Source organism: Musca domestica, unplaced genomic scaffold, assembly GCF_030504385.1.
Source record: "Musca domestica strain aabys unplaced genomic scaffold, Musca_domestica.polishedcontigs.V.1.1 183, whole genome shotgun sequence".
In the NCBI taxonomy this organism is placed as follows: domain Eukaryota; kingdom Metazoa; phylum Arthropoda; class Insecta; order Diptera; family Muscidae; genus Musca; species Musca domestica.
In genome coordinates, this window is record NW_026712241.1 from 1,047,510 (window position 1) to 1,067,937 (window position 20,428).

Below are 20,428 nucleotides of genomic sequence, written 5' to 3' on the forward strand. Positions count from 1 at the left end.
TAATCTGTCCCTCTGTCCGTCCGTGGAAATCATTCTAGCTTTCCAACGAAATTAAGTAGGTTGTTGAGATTTTACTCAGATCTGTGTTAGGTCTGCAGAAATTTTGGTATTGAAAAGTTTTGAATTGCCCCCATTTTACTCAAAATATTAACCCAAATTTGCTGTAAATTGACAGCTGTTTTCTCATCATATAAGAGACGTCGTTGCATAGAACTGTCAATATAGGTCTATGTTCTGGTATAGTCTCGGTATTTTAATTATTTATGTCATACTTTACCCCGGAAACATTTGAAATTAAAAATTTTAAGTTTCTAATGGATACAACATTCAACGACAGAAGATTTCTAAAAACAGGTCCAAGTCTTCGTATAGCCCTGCTATAACTGTACCTCACTATATTCGGTATTTCGATGACATTATTCACGAGAGTTGTATCAAACTTCGTATTTAAAATTTCTAATAGGTACTCGAGCCTATGACAGAAAATTGTCTATGCAGGTCCAGGTCCCGGTATAGCCCCTATGTAACGGTAACCCCCAATATTCGTTATTTTAATGATTTTAGCGAATTTATTCAACGGAGTTGTTTCAAGTTTTGTATTTGATTATCGTAATGGCCTATGGCCAAAATTCGACGTCTTCGTATAGGTTTCAATATAACGGTAACTCCCTACATTCGGCATATTTGTGATTTTAGCACTACTTTTTAAATATTTTTTTTTTTTTGAAATTAGGCCTGCCGAACTTACTACCTTTTCACTTAATTTTCCAAAGTTTTTTCCAAAAATTTTCTGAATTTTGTGCAGATTTAAATTATTGTGAAATTTGGAATTTGATCATATGTTCAGACATGTAAAAATGCTTACTTATACAGAGTGAGATAAAAAAACTACAACTTATACAGGGTGAGATAAAAAACCCCAGTCACAATAGGCCAACGGATTGGTATCCGGAGATTTTGATGGTCATTGTGCGCTGGAAATGAAGCGAGGAACCTTAGTTTGTAACCATTCTTGGGTGACGCGTGCTGACTGCGATGGTGCCGAGTCCTTTTGGAATGTCCAAGGTCTGCGGCCAAAATATTTGCGTGCCTAAGGCTTTGTGTGCTGGAAATGAAGCGGTGAACTTCATTTTGTAACCATTCTTGGGTGGCGCATGCTGAGTGCGATGGTGCCGAGTCCTTTTGGAATGTCCAAGGTCTGAGGCCAGAATATTTGCGTGACTAAGGCTTTAATACACCTTTCAGAATATTTTCGCAATAATATTCGTCATTTATTCTGATGCCACGGTCGAATAATACGAGCGAAGAGCTACCATAGGCTACCGCCATAACGGCCCACACCATCACCATGGCAGGGGCTTGAGTTCTGGTGGCCAACCGAAGGTGCACATTTTCAGCTGACCTCTTTAGCAAGTAAACACGATAATTTTGTTTGTTTACAAACTGCTGGACAACGAATGTTTTCTGATCGGAGAAAACCGAATTCGACAGTTTACCACTTTCGGTCATGCGAAGCAACTCTTTAGCTTTTGTGAGTCTATTTTCTTTCTGTTGCGGTGTAAGTTCTTGCACTTTTTGGAATTTCAATGGCTTTGACCCGAGCTCTTTTTTTAATATTTGCCGAATGGAATATTGCGATGTATTCATCCATTTTTCAGCCACTGCGACGCAGGTTTCTATCAAGTCACTTCTTTACTTTTCGAACCATTTCTGCTGATGTTGCTGTTTTCTTATATTCACTTCCTTGACGTCGGGCTGCGCTACCAGTATCACGGTAATGAGCGATGGTACGAGACACAAAAGATTTATTCACATTTATAAGCTGGGGTGCTCTAACGATAGCCACTTGTGGTTTTCCAGCCAATTGTAAGGAAATCACACAATCACGCTTGAATTCCATCACGAATAACTTTTGGGCTGGAACATTTTCACCAAAATGATTTTGTACGCTAGTAAACAATATAATGAACTGTCACTGGAATAATTTTAACAGCTGTTGGACGAGTGGCTTAGAAATGAAAGCAGTCTGAAATTGGTTGCCGTTTTTTTTTTATCTCACCTTGTAGACGGGAAGATCTTCGAGATAAGTTGCCATAGGGAAAATACATGTCAATTAACTTCCCATAACCTTAGAAAAATATAATTTGGTTTCCTACCCTAGATTACCAAATCGAAGAATCTCATTTGGCATTTCACGTAAAAAGAACTTGTTGCATTCTCTAAAAGAACATATTGAAATTTTTTAGCGAAAAATATAATTTGGTCTTTAATTGAGAAATACTTTTAGAGCAGACCAACTGTTCTCGTATGGAAGAAACCCATTTGTCCTCCCTTGGAAGATGATCTTTCTTCTTCTAAAAAAAGCGGTTGACCTAGTCTCTCAGAGAGAAGTTACGGTAATCTGTAATGAGAGAAGACGACAAAGCTTCTATTAAAAAGTTTGCCCATTTAATGTCTTGAAAATAAGGCCCTTGACCATTTAATCTTCTAGAAAAAAGAAGTTATGTGGTCTTCTACCACATTTTTTCAGAAAAGAAGTCTCTTTGGGAATGTCTTTTGGAAGAAGATCTTGTTTTTTCGGGTTTCTTCGAAAAATAAGCTACTCTTTCTTAAATAAGTAAATAATTCGTTGTGACTGATTTCAAAACTATATATTGTTAATACGTTAGGTTATTTACAATGCATTTTTAGAAACAAAATGTCGACGATTGTGTTTATATTTTGATAAAATGTTTTTACACAAAATAACGATGAAACAAATGCAATGGTATGCCACTACTACAAAAGCATCAATTTTAGTAACATTTCACGTGAACACTGTGTGTGTGTGTGTGAGAGAGATGTCTCGTTTGGGTTGAGTAATAAAATTTACTCATTTGGAATACAAATTTTATGAAAACAGTTTTGTGTTTTAATTTTGAAAAGAAATTTCCAAATCAAAAGAATAATAGTTAAATTTTGTAAACATAGATGAATGAAGATATGGACAATGCATTGGAAGTTTTCTCCCTCACAGCGAAGATAGACATACTTCATTGGCTTGCTTTCTTAGTCGATTTGCTGTTTTCGAGAGCAAATTTAGGCTTTCAAGGAATTCATATGTTTGTTTGCAAATTTTCAAAGTTATTATTTTTTTTTTTATTATTATATTATTATGTAATTATATAATATGTCATATAATATCAAAGCACAATATATATTAAAATTGTCTAATCTTTAAATTCGTGAGCATGAGTATGTTCAATGGGCTCTAAGCTGTGAGAACATTCCGTAGTCGTCTATATCTTCATTAGTCGGCGGTGTAAATTTCTTAATGAGTAAATTTCATTATTTTAATTAGTAAAATTTATAGTGAACAATTTTTTTCTGTTATAGGTATATGTTTGTACGTGTGTAGTCGATTTCACAAACAATCGGATTACAATGTTGGTCATAAAAATAGCAACTAATTATTTTAATTTTCATTTAATTAATGATTTAAATATCAAATATATTAATTTGTTTGTTTTACTTTATTAAAATGTTACTATTGTTAATCGATTTTGAGATCATAGAGTGAAGGCCAAATTGTCATGCGAGCCAAAATTTTTTTTCGGAATAAAAAATAGGAAAATGTTTACTTTTTAAATCAAAATGTCGATAAATCTTTCATTTTATGTTGAACGAGGACAATATTGCACACCTACATCCAAGGGACCTCATACATGTTTTATGTCCAAATCGATTTCAAAGTCTGTAAACCTAGAAGCCTACAGTGTCCTCAATATGAAATTTCAGTATTTTAGCTCTATATCTTCACCCTATACAAAATTTAGTAATATATAGTACGCATATCCGAAACAATCCACATGCCTCCATCCTAGACACCAACATTGCTTCAAAATTATTACCATTTAGTATTTTTTGAATAATTGTACTACGCATTTGCAACTTATTATTCCACTAGAACATAAAAAGTCAAATCACTATCATTGCGTTTTGCCCACACTTTAAAACATTTGAAAGTATCGCATTGGAAATTTAAATACCAACTAAGAAATCAAAATATTAAAAACTTGTGGTTCAAATGAAGAAATCGGGAGTAGCCTCCGAAATATCCAGAATCGAATGACGATGTTATTAAAATGTTATAAAAAAGCAGTAAGTTCGGCCGGGTCGAACTATAAATACCGTTCTCCATTTGGAGGCATTTGGAAATTAAAAAAAAAACCTGAAATCTTAGAAATACCGAATATAGTTAGTTATATTGGGGTCTGTACGAAGTCTTGGACCTGCATAAACAAGTTTTGTCATAGGTCATTACAATATTCAAATACTAAACCTGAAATATGTAATTCCAGTGAATAATGTCACAAAAACGTAAAAATACAAAATATGGGGAGGTACTGTCATATTGGGGCTAAATGAACAAATGGACCTGCAGACACAATTTTCCGTCCAGGTAGTAGTACTCGTTATGCACTGCAAATACGAAATTTGAAACGATTCCGGTGAATAATATCCCGAAAATCATCAACATATCGAATTTAGGGAGGTACCGTTATATGGGGGCTATACGAATACGTTATCAACCTAAATCAATTCGTTCGGAAGCTAGAGTGATTTCCACAGACGGACAGATAGATGGAATTAAGAATTTTATGCTGATCAAGAATATATATACACTTTGTGTGGTCTAAAACGTGTGTATATTTCGAGGTGTTAGAAACAAAATGACAATCTTAATATGCCCTCCATATTACGGTGGAGTGTATAATAATAATTGTGATGCAATATTTTTAGGCTTAGCCTTTTTCTTAAAGTACAGACCTAAATAATTTTACAGATTTGATATATGGTTATTTGCAAGTGTTAAATCTTAAAAAAAAATTGTATTCTAACTGTTTGCTATTTTTATGACCACAACTGTATGATGAGCCTAAAATATGGGTATGTTGACCTTTTGTTCTTTTTGTTCCGCCATCCATATCCATATTTTATTCTGAAAAATTATATGTACAACAATAAGTTTATGTATTTTGACTAAGAAAAAAGAAAACACTGACGCAGCCACTACAGAGCGAGCGATGGTGATGATACTAACTTGTGTTACCTTAAGATCAGCATCGTAGGGCAGAGTTTTCTCCCACAGATTGGGGCCCAAAAATGCGGTCTGAGCCTCAACATTCCAGAGATCACCTTCTTCTTTGTATTTGTCATCGGGACAAATTACCTCTTTGCTATTCGATGTGGATTTACCTGTAATTAAAAGAACACAAATAACGATTAGCCATTACGGGAAAGCAAACATTAATTCCAAATAGCTCATGCAGGAAATATTAGAAACAGAAACAATTTTTTCCAACAACAGTACTCGTCTGTGACTTTGGTCATTGTCTGTCTCGGTGGCATTGGCCTTTATTCCATAAACATTTTTTTCTGCTGTTTTATTTCACACTTGTTCATACAATTTCATTATTCCTGTTTCTATTCCATTTCAAGTTCATGTTCAAGTTCTTAAAGCTTTGGCGATTTACATTTTGTTTTGCACTTTGTTTTATTCTTCGAAGCGGTTTTGTGTTACTACTGAACATTTTACAGTTGTATTAGTTCCTTTCTATCGCTATCGTTTATTAGTTCTTTAAGCAAATATGAATGTTTTAATTACTTTGTAAGGTTTTTATATTCGTTGTTGCATCGTTGAGAAGATAGCCCACTAACTGACCCCTCTCACCACCCATTTCTCTTAGGTTATCTATATTGTGTACAACATTGTGTATTTCAACTGCTTTTGAGGGAACAAAATTCGCACACTTGGTCAAATATTGAGACCCATATAAAATAGTGATACCATAGAAGAAGAAGAGAAGATAACTAAAATAAATAAACTTTTTTCTAATAATAACAAATATGAGAATTACACGCAATTTACGAAATGAAACGTTAAACGAGAATATTGGTGAAAAGTGTAACTAAGTTTAACGGGTTTTTGAAAAATACTCTTATGAATTTTTGAGTGTACACTTATCAGGGGTTTTGTAAAAAATACAAATAAACGGAATACAAAGTGAGCAATTCATTATTGTACAAGGTGAGATGAAAAAACTGCAACAAAGTAAAATGCCATCATTTTTACGTTTTCTTTTTTTTTCAATTTTATTAAATGAAAGCAAAAAATGTCGGAAATAGCATCAAATTTTAGAATAAGTTTAGATTTGTTCGAATTTGTCACCTTCGGCACGAATTATGGCCTTCGAATATTTTCCACGGTCGATTAATACGACCGGAGTGCGACCCATCGACTGTGAAGTGAAGGCTCACACCATCACCATGGCCGGCGCTTGAGTTCTGGTGGCCAACCGAAGGCGACGAGTGATGGTACGAGACATAAAAGATTTATTCACATTTAAATGCTGGAGTTCTCTAACGATGGTCACTTGTTGTTTTCCAGCCAAATATAAAGAAATCACACTATCACGCTTGAATTTCATCTTTTTTTTCTGGAAAATTCTCACCAAGATGCTTTTGTACGCTTGTAAACAATGTAATGAGCTGTCACTGCAATAATTTTAACAGCTGTCGGACGAGTGACTTTAAAATGGCAGCAGTCTAAAGTTGGTTGCAATTTTTTCATCTCACCCTGTATTTTATGTCAGCTGGACTTTTGGTATGTACCATATTTTGGTATAGGCCTCATATGACTGTACCTCAAATGTAACTTTGTGTTCCCCGCGTGTAATAAACTTCCCTGCATAGAACTTTCTATATAAGTCCAAGTTTATGACTGTACCTCCAGATATTCGGTATTTGAAAGATTTAAGCTGCATTTTTAAAAGAAACATCTCAAATTTGGTACTTGGCGGAACCTTCTCTGGCAGATAATTGACCATTTATACAGTACACTGTAAAAAACTTCTTACCAATAATTGGTATTTGGCGGAACATTATCTGGCAGATAATTGACCATTTAAGTCCACATTTTAGTATAGCTCCATATAACTTTAACACCCGGTATTTGGAATTTTGAAATTATTGCAGATTTTTTAATAGATTTTTTTACATTTTACAATTTCCTTCTAAATGGAGCAGAGTATTAGCTGCTTTTTACTTGTTAATAGCAAAATTGACAAAGAAAAAGTTTCGTACAAATGTTCATGAAAATCTCCTTGTTTTCTCCTATTTTTTTTTTCTTACAAAACACTTTGTTTCTATCTCCTTTTGGCTGATAAACGAGTATTTTTTCCTGTCAAATGTCATAATTTATTACTTGACAGATTTATTAGCAGAATTAGGAGTGTATGCTGAGCAGTCTATATGATAAATTCTGTAATCATAGCGGATTGGTTTTCCTGTTGAACTAATCTGTAGTTTGGTGTGTTCACCACCATCTCTTAGCAAAAATAAAAAATAGCAGAAAAGAAAGCCATTTTGGGTTTCCCTCTCTCAAGTTTAGCTCCAAAGTTAGTTTGTTTCGGGTGCATGGGACTGCTTACCTAGCAAAAAAAAATGCTAAATTAGTAGAATATTGGCCCGCAGAGTCGCTTACCTAACATTGAAGATATCTGCATTGTTGTGCAGATAAGTGGGATTTTGCTCAATAGCTTCTGCTAGAAAATTTGCACTATTAGGGACAAATTTTACAAAAATTATAGAATGTAATTAAGACCCGAATACACACATGGTGTTAGAGTTCTTTGTAAATCGACTTTTCATATTTTATTTTTATGGCATACTTTAAGGAGTTGACGCCAACAATTTCCAAGTCTAAAAGTTGCGCTGTATTTCATAAACTATATATTATAAATTGCCATAAAATACACTTGTATTTTATTTTATTTTTTACTTTTAGTATATTATATTAATTTATTGTATGCTATAATGCTATTTCTTTTCAGATTACAAATTCTGGGGAGCGTCTGAAAGTATGCTATAAAAATGCAAAAGATAAACGTAGAAAATCGCGCTTTACGTATGACTTTAACATAATGTGTACTCTGGTCTTAAGTAAAATCCGACAAGAAAACAAAATGTACCTATCACATACCTATCTAATTTTTGAAAAACCCGAAATGAAATGTAAATTTTTACAGTTAAAAATGAATTATTTCACGCTATAATATAATGTAGAAAGTTGAATATATGAAAAGTAATTAAAGTATTTAGATTAGTGTTTAAAATTTACAAATGGTGCCACATCATCTTCAAATGTTCAATTTTCAAACTCATAGTGACACACAGCGTTGCCAGTATTGAGGAATTTCCCCCAAAAAGGGGATGTTTTTTTCAAATTGGGGACGAAAAATTCAAGTTGGGGACTTAAGGATTTAGTGGGGATCTTTTTAAAACAATGTGGAATTTGTGAGGATTTTTTTTAAATAAAATAATAAACTAGTCTATAATTTGAATTTTATGTACAAATATTTTTTCAAATAAATAGTTCTGTTCGTTTTTTTTTAATGTTTGGGGATTTTTTTTTTTTTTTTTTTTTTTTTTTTTTTTGAGGAAATTGAATCAATTTGAGGAGATTTGGGGAAAACGTTTTTTTGATTTTGAGGACGAGAGACAGAAAAATATTGGCAACACTGGTGACACAATAGCAAAGATTACTCTCTCCCTCCCTCTCTCTCTCTCTTTGTGTTATCCAACAGTTTCCAGAAACAATTTGTACAAATTATTAAATTTTCAAATACCTTTAATCTTATGTCAATTTATCTGTGATTTTGTGTGAAAATATTGATTTGAAATGATCGACCGATCGCACTTCTATTTCTAAACTAACTTCAACATTTTTCTTCAAAATTTCAACTAAAAATCTCCCAAAATTTTCCTTATTTTCTCTATTTGTTTATTTACATGAAATATAATAGAAAAAAACTCTCATTACACCTTTGAATACAGTGATGATGTTAGCATTTCAAATATTGTTGTTTTTGGGCACTCGAATAGAAAAAAATATAGAAACACACACACACCAAAGTCCAAAAGTCATGAATTTTTTGCACATTATTTCCGCATACGAAATGAAAAATACAAAAGGAAAATATACTTGAAAGAGTAAGAAAGAGAAGAAGAGAGATATGAAAAGAAAAATATAAATTTACACACCTTCTCAAATCCAGGGAACAAGCAAACCGGTTAGATTTCGGGTCTTATCATTACGTTTCCGAGGATGATAGAGGAGGTAAAGAAAGCATGGCATGACTGATGTAAAGAAAGATACATTCGAAGCTAGTCTACACGATTACCGGCAATGGTAATATTTTTGTCATGACGGCACATATACATAACAGTACATGTGCCTGCATAAGTGTTTGTGTTTCTGTGTGTGTTTATCTTACACTCTAACATAATATTCCAGCCTGTATTAAGTCACAATTTCAAATCAAGAAGCAAACGTGAAGGCAAACCAACCAAAGAAAGGTCGAAACAAAACGAACGAAAAAAAGAAACTCCATCCCAAAGCAGCCGCAACATTTGTAAAAGCGAAAGTGAAATTTTTGTACAAGCTTGACTGAATATCATTTGCTTGCTTGTGTTTCCATGTCCAAGTTACTGTACGAGTCGTTGGTTGTATTCTTTTTGTCATTAGGTATGCAAGAGGCCGACACCAGCCGTAGACTGGCAAAATTAACGCAAATGTCTTTTGAGCTTTGTTGTTCTTTTTTTGTTTTTGTCCAACTGATTCATCATCCATCAATAATGGTCCCGTGAGACAAATACCAACATACAGATCTCGGCAAAAGACATGAAATGAAGCTTTTAATGATCAAATTTAAATGCTTTTCATGTTTTCAAAAGAGATTTTTCAATTGCTTGGTATTGTTGGTGTTTACAACTGAAGGCCATTTTGTTGGAATAAAAAGTAAACTGTAAAAAAACTGCTTACCAAATAATGGGTGTATTAAGTAAATTTTGGCAGCAGTAACTACTTACAAAACAGATAGAAAGTAAGTGATTTACAAAAATGTTGCTGGTTTAATCTTCTGCTATGTAGTTAACTTACTAAACACTTGTTGTGTGCCCGTACTTTTTAAAAGTAAAACTAGTTGTTGAGAAAAAATTTAAATTTTCGCTCAGAGAAATTCGTCCAGAAAATACGTGTGCGGAACAACATTGGTAGAAATGTCAGAATTTGATGGCAATTCTAAAAAATCAAATTTTGCCTAGCTTCGTGTTTGAGAACAGTAAATCGCAGTAAAAAAGCAAATAAGTTCAGCCGGGCCGACATTTTAATATTCCAAAGAAAAACCCATCGAAAATAATGCTCAAAGGAACACCGTTTATAAGGGCTTTACGAAGACGTGGTCCTGCGTAAGTATTTTTTTTTTTATCATAGGCTGTAGTACCCATTACGAGCTTCAAATACGGAAATTGAAACACTTCCAGGAAAAAATGTTGATAATATCATCAAAATAGCTAACAAATGGGAGGTGCCGTTATACGTGGATCTACATAGGCACTTTTCCGCATTAGGTTGTAGTACCCATTACGAGCTTCAAGTACGGAATTTAAACCATTACGGTGAATAATGTCCCTAATCAAAATACCAAATATCGGGGGATATCGTTGTACAGGGCTATACGAATACGTAGATCTGCATACACATTTTTTTGTCATAGGCTGTAGTACCCATTACGAACTTACATTTAAACAATTCCGGTAAAAAATGTCGTTATATCATCAAAATACCGAATAAAGGGAGGTGCCATTATATGTGGGTTAAATAAAGACGTGGAACTACGTAAGCAATCTTCCGTCATAAGTTGTAGTAACCATTACGAGCTTCAAATACGAAATTTGAAACAAGTTCAGTTAATAACGCACCTATAATCAACAAAATACCGAATATCGGGAGGTATCGTTATATGGGGGCTATGCGATATCGTGGGTCTTTATAAACAACTATCTTCGATATTGTGGACCGATATAACCCATCTTCGAACTTGGCCCGCCTGCCAACACTTTTATAGGGTTTACCTGATTTTTATCGATTCAATGTACAAGGAAATGCTCTGCAAATGATTTTTGAGACCATGAGATCAGATATGATCTGTTGCCTTTTCTTCGCAGTTTTCCACAATTTTTATACCCTACACCACATTGTGGTAAGGGTATTATGTCTTTGTGCATTTGTTTGTATCATGGAGAAGGAAGCGAGATAGATCAATAGTTACTTTTGAGAACCTTCTGCAGGTCGCAGTTATTATCCGATTGAGATAAAACTTTCCAAACAATATTTTTTTTGGCACAAGGACGAACCCTTTTAAATTGGTGAGAATCGGTTCAAATTTAGCTTCCATATATATCGTCAACTGATTTCAGGTTTATTATTCATTAATAGCTAATATCATTCCAAATCAACTGAATGGTTGGCACATCCAACAGAATTCAGTCTAGAGCAAGTACATCAAATTGGAGAAAATTGGTTCAGATATAGCTATAGCTTCATGTATATGTTGTATCCGACTTGGTGTTTAAGTTCCTCACGTGCGTATATGCACTACAGAACAACGATATTTGATATCGGGCATCAAATACTGCTCAAAAATATCTTGGCCACATTTTTACTTAGATCGGGTTAAAATTAGAATAGTGTTGGCATGTTTGTTTAGGATACCGTAGTATTTTGTTTTTGCAAAAATCGTCAGGCTTAATCCTATTATTGTTGTTTTATAAAAACAACATTTGTTTATTAGTGGAGAACGATGGTAATGTTTACCTTACCCCTTGGTAAACATTACCATCGTTCTCCACTAATAAAAAAATGTTGTTTTATAAAACAACAACAATGGGATTAAGCCTGGCGACTTTTGCAACAACAAAAGATCGTTAAAATTTTTTTATACTTCGATATACAGGATGAGATGAAAAACTGCAACCAACTTCAGACTGCTGTCATTTCTAAGTCACTAATCCGACAGCTGTTAAAATTATTCCAGTGACAGCTCATTATATGGTTTACAAGCGTACAATAGCATTTTGGTGAGAATTTTCCAGAAATAAGTTATTCGTGATGGAATTCAAGCGTGATAGTGTGATGTCTTTATATTTGGCTGGAAAACCACAAGTGGCTATCGTTAGAGCACTCCAGCATTTAATGTGAACATTTTGTCTCCCGTACTATTGTTACCATAATACTGGTAGCGTAGCCCGACGTCAGGGAAGTGAACGGAAGAAAACAGCAACATCAGCGACGCACTGGCCAAAGAATGGCTCGTGAGCTGCAAATATTGAAAATGAGCTCGGGGCAAAGCCATTGAAATTCCAAAAGTGAAAGAACTTACAACGCAACAGAACGAAAATAGACTGAAAAGATCTAAAGAGTTGCTTCGTTGTCCAGCGGTTGGTAAGCAAACAATATGATCGTGTTTACTTTCCGGCCATGGTGATGGTGTTGGGCCGCCATAACAGCCGATGGTCGCTCTCCTCTCGTATTAATCGACCGTGGAATCAGAATAATGCCGAAGATTATCGCGAAAATATTCTGGAGGGCGTATTAAAGCCTTGGGCAAACATTTTGGCCGCAGACCTTGGACATTCCAACAGGACTCAGCACCATCGCACTCAGCACTCAAAATGAGGTTCCTCGCTTCATTTCCAGCGCAGAAATGCCATCAAAGTCTTTTAAGACTCCATAAAAGATACTTCTTGTTGGAATTGACATTTTTCCAGTAATTACAAATCACACCGACGAAGTAACAAATTTTACTACAACATTTCAATCATAGATGACGAGAAACCAGTTAAAGCCTCTAGGCGGGAATTTTCCAAAAGATTTCCTGACACTCACAAACCGAACGTCATCATCATCATCCATGGTAATGTCATTTCTAATAGGTTGTTCACAAGGCCTGGTGCAGAAGCTGTTAAGTTATATGCCGCTTTTTTTATTTTATTTTACTTAATGATCATTGGTGATATTTCTGTGTGCCCTGGAGTTAGGAAGTCTCGTCACGTCGAGTTGTCTGCTGGCTGAGTTACTGTTCCACACGTCCGTCCTTCATTCGGTCGATCGGTTCGGTTTGTTTGGGTAGTTGGCTACCCGCTTTCATGTAATTTCAGTATCTGCATCACAAGATCTTTTGAAGTTTCCGCTTTCTTATTCACTCTCACTTTCAATTTTATGCTGTTGTGATTTTTTTTTCTTTCGGCACCCCCCCCCCCCCCCCTGCAACTTCTGTGGAGCAGTGCTGCGCGCTTGCGATTAGTTAATGTTGCTGGAGTTTTAGTTTATTTTTTTTTTTGTTTTGTTTTGTGGCGAACTTTGACGTAAAACCTGCCTTCATTTCTATGGGCGAGTGCCTGTGTGTGTGTGTGTTTGTGAATGGGAAAAGCTTTCTTTTGCAAAATATTGCGAAATTTTTTGTTTTGGCCATGTTGTTTTTATGTCATACATATTTATGTTTACCAGTTTCTTGTGACCGCTTTGCAAGACGTTGTGTCTCATTGCTGGTGTGTAGCTGGCCAAGCATACGATTACAGTCTTCGTGTACTTGTGCAGAATTTATGTACTAACTTGTCTAGCAAACATGGTTGAAGACAAAAAAAAAAAAAAAAAAAAACGACAGGCCACCGGTTGAGTAATAATAATTTTTATTTTTTGTTGTTTCTTTGTTTATTTTCCGTTGAATCCCTCAACACGGGTTTTGCTTTCTGGGCCCCAGAACGTGTTCAATATGAAGTAATACTTGTTGACGGTTTTTTCTTTCTTCTTCTTCTGTCGTATCACACATTAGCTTAAAGAAATGAGGATTTATGTCATTGTTTTATGACGAAGTTTGTATTCTTTTGGCTAAATGATGCAAATGCATATTCTATAGCATAGTCTTTGTCAAATATTGTTCTTGTTGTTGTTGGGGGATTTTATTTTTGTTTGGAAGTCTCATTTTAGGGTTTGAATAAAACAACACGTTTTGCTGTAGTGAAATGATTTGTGGTCAAACAAAGACTTTTTTTTTTTTTTTTTTAAGGAATTAGTGGTCTAATTTTCTTTCAAGCCGCATGAAATTGTAGGAGTTTAAGCTAGGCAAATATTTATACATTTACCCTCTACCGTATATATAATATGGTATTGTGTATAAAGATTGCTACAATTAAATATCATTGGGTTTGCATGTACTGAAAGTGACCTAGCTACAAGGTGGCTCAGGAGTAATCTTCCTATCAGAAAATGCTAAAAATTCTACGATTGGCCCCTAATGTCAGTTCGATATTTTTGTACTAAACACATGCTAAATACACGTTAATAAACAATATTACTCTACACTGCTACAGAACGCAGAAAATTTGTGACTATTTATTTGACAATAATCCGTGGGTGACTTTGGCACAACGTGCATTTTGTCGCAGAAGTCTTGGCCGTCAAACACCTACTGGTGAAGAGACTGTTACAACACAAGATGCTGCCAGGCGTGGCAGACCCCGGATATCCGTTCTACAGAGAATATTGCTGTTGTTTCCGAGGTTGTCATGGAAGCGCCGACGACATCGACCAGAGGACATGCCACGCAAATGGGTATCAGTCGACGGTATTTACAGCGAATTTTGGTACAAGATTTGAAGATATGCCTGTACAAAGTCCAGATGGAGCATCAGCTATTAGCTGCTGACCGTCAATCGCGTGTAACATACGCTGAAGCCCTCCTTAATCACCATGAGGCTCATTTTCATCTTAGCGGATACGTATATAAGCAAATTTACGCTTCTGGTCACCCTGATGTAAAAAAAAACTGAAAGACCAAATAAAAATAATCCACAGGAAGATGAATGAATTTAAGTTGTGGGCATGGCTTACAGCTTAAAACGCCTATTTCTGTTACTTTGGAAAGTTCTTACAAATGTCTGGGAGAATTTAAAGTCAATTCATACCAGTAAAGAAAGTCTTAAAGTCGGGCGGGGCCGACTTTATGATACCCCACACCACTTTGCTAATTTAGTAGAGCTCCGCATAACAATTAAACCTTTTAATGGGAGAATTCAACATACACGCTACAATTATAATCATAATTATAATTATATATAATATAATTTAAAGTTCAAAGGACTAAATATGCCGATGCATTTGTATCTTTTAAATTCGGACTTGTATTGCCCATTTGGTGCACAATTAATTTGAAATCGGATAAAGATATATATGGCTATATCCAAATCTAAACCGACTTCAATAAAATTTGGCAAAGATATTTCTGATCTGCATTTGATATTTTCCCTGAATATCGTTGTTAAGGAGTGCATATCGGCTGTGGGTAACATATATAACAAATCGGATGAACAGTATATATGGGAGCTATAGCTATATCTGAACCAATCTTCACCAAATTTGACATACTAGCTTCTAGACTCAATTCGGTCCTAAGTGCTAAATTACATCCCATTTGGACAAATATTAGACGTTTGGTGCACAATAAAACGTAAATCGGTCGAAGTTTTATATGGAAGATATATCCAAATCTGAACCGATCTCGAAAAATAAATTTGGCATACTTATTTTCAGGCCAAATTTGGTTGTATGTGCAAAATTTCATACTATTCGGGCTGATATTACACGTTTGGTACGCAATAAAAAGCAAATCGGACGAAGATATATATGGGAGCCATATCTAAATTTTGACCGATTATCTCCAATTTCAATATTGTTCGTCCTTGGGGCAAACAAATGATCGACTCAGAATGTGATTCTATTTCCAATAATTTGCTCTTTACACTTTTTTATATGAGAGCATTCCTGGCTCACTCCTCCTCGAACTAGGGTAAAGGTTTAGTCTGAGAATGAAATGGAGTTGAAAAAAAACTATTTTTTTTATCATAAACATACATATAAACACAACATATGTATGACGAAAACTAAAAAAGTACTCGATTTCGAGCGGCTCAAAAACGAGCAAGCATTCTCGCTCTTATTCGAGTGACATCGATAAATTGTGTATACTCGATTTTTTCCTGCACGAATTTGAAACCCATAGAATTGTTGGTATTGGAAATAGGAGATATTGCTCGGCGGTTTGGTATCGCCTCCATATAATGGTAGCACCCGAATTAAGGTATTCTTGTGGGGTTAGTTACTTTTCAGTTTCAGTTTATTTTCCCAGCGACGATTTTCCATACAGTTCCTAATTATCAGCCATTTGGCTAAATAAGATATATATATCATTTGATGCGGCCAAAACGAGCCTCATCGAAATAACGGTTTCAGGTCGCTTTGGACCACACCTTTTCAGGACATTTGCAGCCGATTCAGTGGTGTCCGTCTGTCTGTGTGGCTTGACAGCTTTTACACACTATAACTCTTGAAGGGAGCATCCGATTTGGTCCAAACTTGCCACATAGTAATATTATTATCAAACTTAGATCGAGTTCGGAGATGGGCTATATTGATTCACTCCTTCCGGTATCTTCCCCACAAAAGATGAAAATTGTCAAAGTAATAATTTACATCATAGAAAGAGAAAGGTTATTAGATTTTCTTTCTGCAAACTCCACAAAACCTAATGTTTTTGTCTGTACTAGGTCAGGTGCGAAAAAGGACAATATCGACCCACTCCATCATATACCTCCCCCACAAAGGGTCAAAATGTTGAATAATTATAAATTGTAAATTGTGAAATAAGATAAAATTTCGCACATATCATTTTTATCAACGCAAGCTTTGTTATGAAAATGAATAGAACAGGTCATTGCCTCTAGTACCTCCCCACAAAGGATCAACATTTGAACAATGAGAAATCTCCGATCGGTAGTAAGACCCTGCCATTCAATTTTGTTGCGTTTGGGCAGAAATGCATTTTAAAACCATTTCCAAGGGGCTCGACAAGCAAAAATTAAGCTTCCCATTTGAAATTTACAAGAAAAAAATCAGAAAATGAAGATTCGGACCTTAGGTTCTCCTTCCGTATATTCATGTAAATAAGGCATGTAAATAGGGTCCTTAAAAATAGTAATTTAGTTCAATCCAATAAATCAGCTCCTCCACAAAGCAATGCGTGAAAGTTCGCTTAAAAGCGAATGCGATAGAACGGCTGCCACCGTATTTCACAGACCTAGACCCACGTTTTAATAAAAGTAAAGAGAATCATAAAGAATCGACACTGATCTAGGATTGAGAAGAAGAAAAGCATCAAAGAGCCGAATAAGGTAAAAAAAGTTGATATGAGGCTAAAAATACTAATTGGTATAAGAATAAGATAAGAGCATAAAAATCGACACGTGCTGTGTCCTCTTAATGGTAAAACTAGCGAAAGAGAGAAAGGAGGAATTCGGGAACGGAAACTATTAAAAATGTAAAAATTAGATGGCATATCAGCCTATCAGCTTCTGATCAACATATCAGTCCATCAGAAGCTAACAGTGATGATACTCTTTTTTACCCGACCAAATGTAAAAAGTTGGTAAATATAACCATATTCGCTTATTTTCTCTTAAATCTGTCTAAAACATGAACTAGTTTTTCGAGTTCGGGAACAGGTTTGTAGTATAAAGTTAAAAAAATCGTAAAGTGGTATATTCTGGCACGTCGAAGCTATCTGCAGTCCATAAATATGTGTGACTATTTCCTAGCTTAAGATATAGCTTGTTTCCTAAATTCCATACATATTATCGACACCAGCTATTACCGTTTTGTGAGGCTTTAGGCTGTTTTCCCCGATTTTAGAATTGTTACCCTAAAATCGGCACCTTAATAACGCGTTTCAAAGGAATTAACAATCTAAATAATGTGTAAACATTTTTACTACGCTACCCGATTTTACAGTTATGGTATTGAAAAAAAAATTCGCAAAACTAGTAGGTTCTTGCTGGTTCTGGAACATAGCACTATTTTCATAGATTTAAAACATATTTGAAAAAAAAATTTGTTTAAAATACCGAGCAGCACACCTTACATTGTATTATCATGGCATATTACAAAGAAACCACTTATCATTAACAAATTTAAACAAAATGCAAGCTAGCATTAACAAAAAAAACAATCAAATATAAACAAAAAAAAAAACAAAACTCAAAAAAAAATAGAAACTCAAACAAGAAATTATAACAGAAAAAAATTTACCGTTTGTTTTGCAAATGAACCCCAAAAATGGAGATTTCCTGCCTGGAAAAACAAAAGAATTCAAGAAAAAAAAGATAAGTGAACAGAAATCATTGGGAAAAATTAAAGAAAATGAAACAACAAAAACAAATAATTGGCACGCATGTTTGTTTTTGTGTTTTTTGTTTAAAAACATTTTTGGCAAACGCAAACGGACATAACGGTGGTGGGTGGGGAGAAAAGCAAACTTAACGACATTCGATTTAAATGAATTGAACGATTCAGAAGATGCTGGGCAACAGATAATTGTGATGAAGATGATGACGATAACGATGATCTTTATATCTGGCATGGCATAGGGATTAGATGATGAGTGTCAATGGCGAAAAATATTAATGAAGAATGAAAACAAAGACAAAACAGAAACGAATATATTATATACATATAATTTTTGGAAACACGCACAGCACCCAGTAACAAAATGACTCAAAGTTTTGATACTTTTACTTTTAATAACACTTTCACTGCAAAATGTATCACGAAACAAAGAATGGATTTTTTTTTTTTTTGGTGTAAGAAATTCAGATGGAGAGTTTGTATGCACAAAGATAAAAGATATTTTAAAAAGGGTTTTATTATAATCTCAAAGAGTTTAGCTTCGAGAAAAACGCATTTTAAATTACAAAGACATTTACTTGCAAAGGGGTCATCAGATATTAGTGCTAAACTTCTGTTCAAGGTCAAGCATGGTATTTAAGTGCTTCATATACACAGTGTAGATCAAGTTTGGACAATGTTTCAGGCTATTAACATTTATTAGCGGTGGCATCCACGAAGTTTCCCAATTAAGAGTAATCCATATAAAACGTACTTCACCATAGTATGGAGGGTATATGAAGTTTGTAACACCTCGAAGTATACATTCTTAGTCCGCACAGAGTTTATCTATTTTGATCAGCATAAAATTCGATGTTGTCTTAGCGATGTCCATCCGTCTTTCTGTCCGTCTATGGAAATAACTCTAGCTTCTGAACGAAATGCTTCATTTGGTTGATGAAATTCAACTCACATGTGTTTTAGGTGTACAGGACCCATTGGGCAATATATGTCCATGTGTTGGTATAGGCCCTGTATAACTACCGGTGGATTTTACTTTTTTGGGGGGAATTTTAGTCACAATTTCAAACTGATTTTGCTGCAAATTGGTATTTTGTGTTTCCACAATATAGGAAGCATCTTTGCATAAAACTGTCCATATACATTTAAGTTTTGGTATAGACCTCATATAACTGTACCCCCAGATATTCGGTATTTTGATGATTTTTGTCACATTTTCCCCAGAAATTATCACGAATTTGGAGTTCACGTGGAGTACTACCTACTATGACAACGAAAAAAATTGTGTACAGTTTTCCACGCCATTGTATAGTTCCCAAGTTTCCCAAAATTCGATATTTTGATAAACTTGGTATTTGGAGTTCGCAATAGGGACCGCCATCGCTGGCAGATAATTGTCTGTAGAATTTCACGGTTTAGTGTAGGCCCACATAACTTAACCTCCAGATATTCGGTATTTGATGATTTGTGTCACACTTTTCACCGGAATTGTTTCAAATCTGGTATTTTAAGTTTGTAATGGATACTACCTTCTATGACAAAAAAAGTCCTATACAGACTTCCACGGCTTCGTATAGTCCCCATATAATAGTATCTCCCAAAATTCGGTATTTTAATGATTTTAGCTACATTTTTCAACAGAATTATTTCAGATTCGAAATTTGGAGCTGGCCCACTTCCTGTCACGGAAAATTGTCCATACAAATTCATGTTTTCGTATAGCCCCATAGGTAACACCTGATATTCGATTCTTACCGGCATTTTTCAATAGCCTTTTTTAAGTTTTGAAAGCTCCTTCCAGATGGTGTAAGGTATTAAAGTTTCGGCCCAGCCGAACTTAACACCTGTTGCTACTTTGAAAAAAAAAAACATTTAATTGATCCCAACAAAAACGTGGGGGCTATATTAGTTGCATAACGCCTTATAAGGTAATGCAAACAAACGACCTTCGACATCATTAGTAGGTTGAGAATAATGCTTTATTCTTTTAAAAAATTTAAAGCAATTTTTTACTTTTCTCATTACCAAGTAATGCTGTCTTAAAGAGTGCACATCCTGCTCAATACCGAAAGTTGTGAATTTGAGACTCAGCGTCCAATTGATAGATGTAAGATTTTTTTGTGAATGCATTTTCTAAACTCACAACTGAAATTGAAATGAAAACAACAACCGAGTATTGTCGCAAATTTCCTCCAAAAGAGCATATTATGTTTTTATATTCAAAAGCCACCAGTCTTTGCAATACTCTTTTGCTACTGTTCTCTTCTTTGCATTTGTAAACGATGCCAACAACAATAAAACTTGTATGCT

General features: G+C 34.8%; 1 protein-coding gene across 1 annotated transcript in view; it reads right to left on the reverse strand.

The window, feature by feature from the left end:
• The window catches only part of LOC131800531 (hepatic leukemia factor-like), a gene marked incomplete at its 5' end in the record, with an annotated part of 30,552 nt that extends 12,430 nt beyond the window's left edge, over positions 1–18,122 (reverse strand). The window contains 2 exons of the mRNA XM_059121060.1: positions 5,084–5,238; positions 18,023–18,122. Of these exons, the coding sequence (XP_058977043.1) occupies positions 5,084–5,238; positions 18,023–18,122 (255 nt within the window). The remainder of the gene's footprint in view (positions 1–5,083; positions 5,239–18,022) is intronic.
• Positions 18,123–20,428: the final 2,306 nt, after the last annotated feature.